Source organism: Myotis lucifugus, unplaced genomic scaffold (genome assembly GCF_000147115.1).
Source record: "Myotis lucifugus unplaced genomic scaffold, Myoluc2.0 scaffold_28, whole genome shotgun sequence".
NCBI classification, from domain to species: Eukaryota; Metazoa; Chordata; class Mammalia; order Chiroptera; family Vespertilionidae; genus Myotis; species Myotis lucifugus.
Window position 1 is genome coordinate 5369920 of NW_005871076.1, and position 5240 is coordinate 5375159.

Genomic DNA, 5240 nt, shown 5'->3' on the forward strand with positions numbered 1-5240 from the left:
TAGATCCATTGACTTTTATTACAAATGTACTTGATCACTTGGCTTCAAAAAGTTTAAAATCAATACCCTATTTTCTGTATGCCAGTACAAAGCAAACTGTTTTACAAATTAAATACCTAAAATTTTGACAAAAATATTAAAATTTGATGAAAAACAATTATAAAAATCCTTAATATCTCTCTCTCTCTTCAAAAAAGGAGGCAGTCTTCCCAGTCCTATTATACAATATTAATAATATTAACCATTTTTAGAATAGGTAGCTAAATTATATTTTTCTGTTAGCATACAAAACTTAGACTAATAGATTTTATTTGTATATTCTCCAGTTAAGTTTGTGAATGCCATCTGATTGCAATATAATCAACTATCTTTAATTGAGTCCTAATTTACACTTGTTTAATAATTTGCATAGTTTCAAAGGGATAAGGTAATTCTACAACTAATTATCATAGGCTATTACAGTGCTATTTTCAAGGCAATAAGTATTTGCTCCCAAATAAAATTATCTGTCTTCTTTAGGCAGGGGTTAAAATTACTAGCAGCTTTCTCCATTACCTGAAAAATCAAATTGGAATAGTTATCCATCTCCAGATGTGAAGACCTAAAAAACACACTGATATATATTTTCCACTTTGAGTCAAATTTCAACCCCTGCATGGGACAACTAGAAAGTGAGACTTTCAAGGTTTTTTATTTTCCCTGTTGGTTTTGGTTTCTACTCTCCATGGCTTTTGAGAAGCTGGAAAAGTCTGTCTTTCCTAACTTGCATTGTTGTTTTTTCCATTTGGCAAATATTCATCTATCTCCAATCTGTATCTAGTGGAGGAAAAGCCAACATGGCTTTTCTTATAAACTTCCTTTGTTGTCAAAGGCATGTATAATGATTTCTACAGTTCTGGTTAGTTAACTTTAGCTCCCTCTGTGGCTGGATGACTGCTGCTTCTAACATCAGCATGACAAATAGGAGGCACAAATAAAAAGTAGCTTTAAAAAAGATTTGGTGATTTAAAAGAAAAAAAAACAAACAAACAACAACACCAAACACACACACATATATATGGGCATTTCAAATCTGGTGGCTGATCTCTAGATTAAATTACTTGACAGTGTCTCTCATTTTAAAGAACATCAATATTGCAATGCATTTCAAGTTTTCTTGTATACTTAGGCAAATAATAGTTTAACCAAACTCTTGGACCTTAATTATAAGACAAAGCAGATCATAAAAAATAAGGCATACTTGTCAGGAATTAAGTTTTGTTTGCTTATTTTTGGCACATTTGATCATACTGTCTTCTATGAATAACACATATGGTCAAATATACCAACCATTTCCTTTTTTATTTCAGCACAAACAGGGTTTACCAACTAGTAAAATAAAAACAAGGAAAAACTCCAACATAAAACACTGAGATATAGACCTTGGTAAAGTACCGAGCACCTGGGGAGCAGGGGGCGAAAGGGGAGGGGAGAGGGATGAAACAGGAGAGAGAAGGGAAGGTTTGGGAGGGTGCTTGGGGAGGTAAAGTGAGATGCAAAATAAGAGCATCTTTACAGTCACTTAGTCTTTTCTATGATCATCTCTTAAGTCTTACAAGATCTGCATGTGGATTTCTTTTAAAACCCACTGACTATAAATCAGACAATGGTTTCAAAATCTTGGTAAGATTGTGTTTAACTGTTATAGTGTAAAGACAACTGCACAACTGTGCTTCTTGATCCAGTAGGATTCCAAGCAGAATCTGAAGTCTATAGGTAAGAAAGGCTTCATTTTAGGTAACTTAGACCCTAAAGAAAACCTCATGAGAGAACTCGCATCTCAAAGAAAGGACACTTAGCCTAAGTTTGCTGTGTTTTTGTTGACCTGCACTACTTATTGCTGGCTACTATAAAACACTGATCTAGGAGTACTCCAACAACCTGTAGTACAAGGATTAACTTTAAGAAGCTATAGTAAACAAGAGACAAAATCAAAGCAATTCTCTTTCCTAACTAGTAACAGCACAGATAATGCAGTCTTTTCCATATCACAGTTAAAGTACAGTGAACAAAACAGCTCAACAAACCTTAAGACAAAAAAGTGCAGGTTATTAATGTTTACATGCAGTTGAATAAGCATTCCAAATGTCACATTATGCACTGTAAAAGCTCAACTTTACTATGTGGAAATAAGAAAATGCACCTTGGGGAAAGGGGAAAAGCAATTTAACTATTTCCAGTGATTTTGTAAGTAAAGAAATTCCTAACTATTGTACGGTCACTTCATATTTAACATTGTATGAATAGTAAAAGCAAACTATGGGAACTATAATGGGAAAATGCACAGTACAATGGAAATAGCTTGTTATTCAACACATACAGTAGATCTCAAAAACAAAGACAACACACTCAACCAGGGAGCTTAAAAATATCAAATCAAAACCAAAGAACCAGCAGAAAAAAAAAATCCTTCAAAAAGACAACTGTTTCACCTTCCTAGGCCAATGCTTTACAATATGAGAAGCACTGACACCTTCCAGCTCCTACAGGTGATGTCTCCTACATACAGCAGTTAGATCTATATGTCTGAATTTGCCAAGAAACAATTCTATCCGCAGAACTCTCTATGTCAGACAAGGTCCTTTTTAAAAAAACAAACACAAAATACTTTCTACAGAATTCCAAACCAAAATGTACTGTTTAAGGCATCTTTTTTTATAACATTTTCTCTTCACTCAAAGATGATAGTCATGCAGCAGTTTAATGATAAAAATATATTAATATTTTACTATACAGCAGCAAGGAGTTAGTTGTCAATTAAAAGCACACAAACATTTTTAAATGAAAACCTGTAAAAGACTATCGTTACTAACAATTTCAGTTTGGAGGACACCAGCTTGGTAAAGTGCTCTCCTAAGCTTTTCATTTTCATACGCTACACCTTGAATATATGAATGATAGAACATACTTTTGATAGGCTTGTACACTTGGGGAACACAAATACACTTAGCATATAATGTAGCCAGTAATAACTAGCACCACAGCTACATGGAAATCCTTTACGTACACCAACTTAACTTAGCTTTCTCTTTTAAAAGGAAACTCAGAATCCATGGCTCAGTAGGATAACTATAATTGTGTTGCTCTGCTTTTTAACAGGTCTACATAAGTTAATAGCACTGGCAAAAACCAAAGGATAGCTTCAGACCTCTTACAAGTTTAGGAGACAGTGCTAGTGACCACAAATAGACTCACTACCTGATGTCCAAGTACAGGTTCACTGGAAATTGCTGCACGTTAGTTTTTAAAATCTTTCTACACATAATGAAAAAAATATATTATGAACAATACAAGTACATCTCATATACACAATGACAAAATGACTACTCAGTCAAAGCAAACAGATGCAGAAAAATATTATGGGAGATTTCCTTTTTCTCTCTTTCTCTATTTCCTTTTGCTATTTGAATAACTTTGGTTCCAACCATAAAAATCACAACTTAGCAAATTTCATTTAAATGCCTTTTTTAATAATTTCTTCATGTTCACAGAAGTTTCACTGACCATTTTTATGTTTAAGGTCCAGATGCAATGCATATTGTATAAAAGAGAGCACTTATTGTTTATCTTGCATGAATTAAACCTACGTACCTTTAACTCTACAAACTTCTGCATAACATTTAGACAAAGCTCAGACACACAGCATGCCTAGCCCTCATATATATACACATCTCTAATCACAGGTATATAGGGTGTCAAATATACTATAATAACCTCCATGTAAGGTTTGAAATTTGGTAACAAAATGAGAAAAACTAAAAATATTATTTTACGTGTTCTAAAATATCTCTTTTTTGTGCTAAAGTCAAATGTTAGCTCAACATGAAAAGGACTTTTATATAATTCAGCAATATTATAATCTTGACCATTTTGCAAACACTTTTAATAATAATAGCTTAAACGTGTACAAAAGTTCTTGGTTAATTAGGGAAATAAACACTCAGTTCTTTATATTTTTTAATCAAGTAGGAAACACAGTTCATATAATGTTATTACTTTTTGTATTTTTTTTTGTTTTAGCAGCTGCTTACTGTTTTATATGGTGGATAAAGTGGACAACATCCAGCGATGGGTGGCAAGTCAAGAAGAGAAACTGTCAGTTGGTGGAGGTTCTGTGGGTGGTGCTCCCTTGGAGTTAAGTTTTTTTTTTTTTTACTTTTTATTTTCTCTCTTTCTTTACAGTATATTTTCTGTGTGTGTAGTTGTGTGTGAGTATGTATGTGTGTGTATGCATGTGTGTGGGGTTTTTTTTCCATTCAGTTTGATCAATCTTCTTCCCCTTCTTCCTCACCCTGCAGTAGCAGGGTGGCAGCGGTGGTTTCCTCCTGCTGCTGCTGTTGCTGCTGGTGGAGTTGCTCACAGGCAGCTCGCTTCTCCCTCTGCTTCTCTTGAATCTTCTTCATCTCCTCCGAGTATTTGCAGAAGGTGTGTCCGAACTTGGCCCACACCTTGTAGGGCACGGTGATGGAGTTGCGGTAGGTGGGTTTCACCTCGCTCACTCGCATAAACACACCGTACTTGTTGGAGCCCACATCGAAGAAGAAGCGCTTGTTGTCCACAGTCAAGGAGGTGCCTCGGGCAGCTCTGCCGGCTCCTCCTCCACTCCGTAGTCGTCGATGAGCTTGGCCAGAGCGTCGCGGAACTCGATGAGCCCTTGTGCGGGCAGCGCAATGGTCTGGCCCTGCGTGGAACCCAGGCCGGGCCCCCGATTGACCGTCTGGCGGATGCGCAGGAAGCGGCCGCGCTGGTTCTCCTTGAGATCCATGTAGTACTTGCGGTTCTCGCGCACCAGGAACTCACTCTTGAGCGCCCGGCGCGGCTCGTCCTGCGCCTGGGCCAGGTCGGGCGGCTGGCTGGGGCCCAGCTGCGCGTAGTGCTCGATGAAGTCGCCCAGGTAGTCACGGAACTCCACGGCCACTGACATGGAGAGAGTGAGGCGACTCTTGTTGCCGCCCGCGCCCACCTCAGCGATCTTCAGGAAGCGGGCCTTGGCGTTCTGCTTCACGTCCAGGTAGAAGCGCTTGTTTTGGATGTCCACCCGCTTGGAGGCCAAGCTCCTGCGTCTCATGCTGCAACCCCCCCGGGCCCCGCCGCCGCCACTGCCGCCGCCGCCCCCGCCGCCACCACCGCCCCGCCGGAGCCCGAGCCTGAGCCCGGGTGCCCCAGGGAGCCGCCCGAGCCCAAGCGCCGCACCACCCTGC

At 38.9% G+C, this 5240-nt stretch overlaps 1 protein-coding gene across 1 annotated transcript in view; it reads right to left on the reverse strand.

Annotated features, from left to right (window-relative positions):
- PURA (purine rich element binding protein A) overlaps positions 1-5240 on the reverse strand; it is a 7847-nt gene continuing 2607 nt past the window's right edge. The window contains 3 exon segments of the mRNA XM_023752165.1: positions 1-4615; positions 4618-5172; positions 5175-5236. Coding sequence (XP_023607933.1) covers positions 4305-4615; positions 4618-5172; positions 5175-5236 — 928 coding nt within the window. The 3' untranslated portion in view covers positions 1-4304.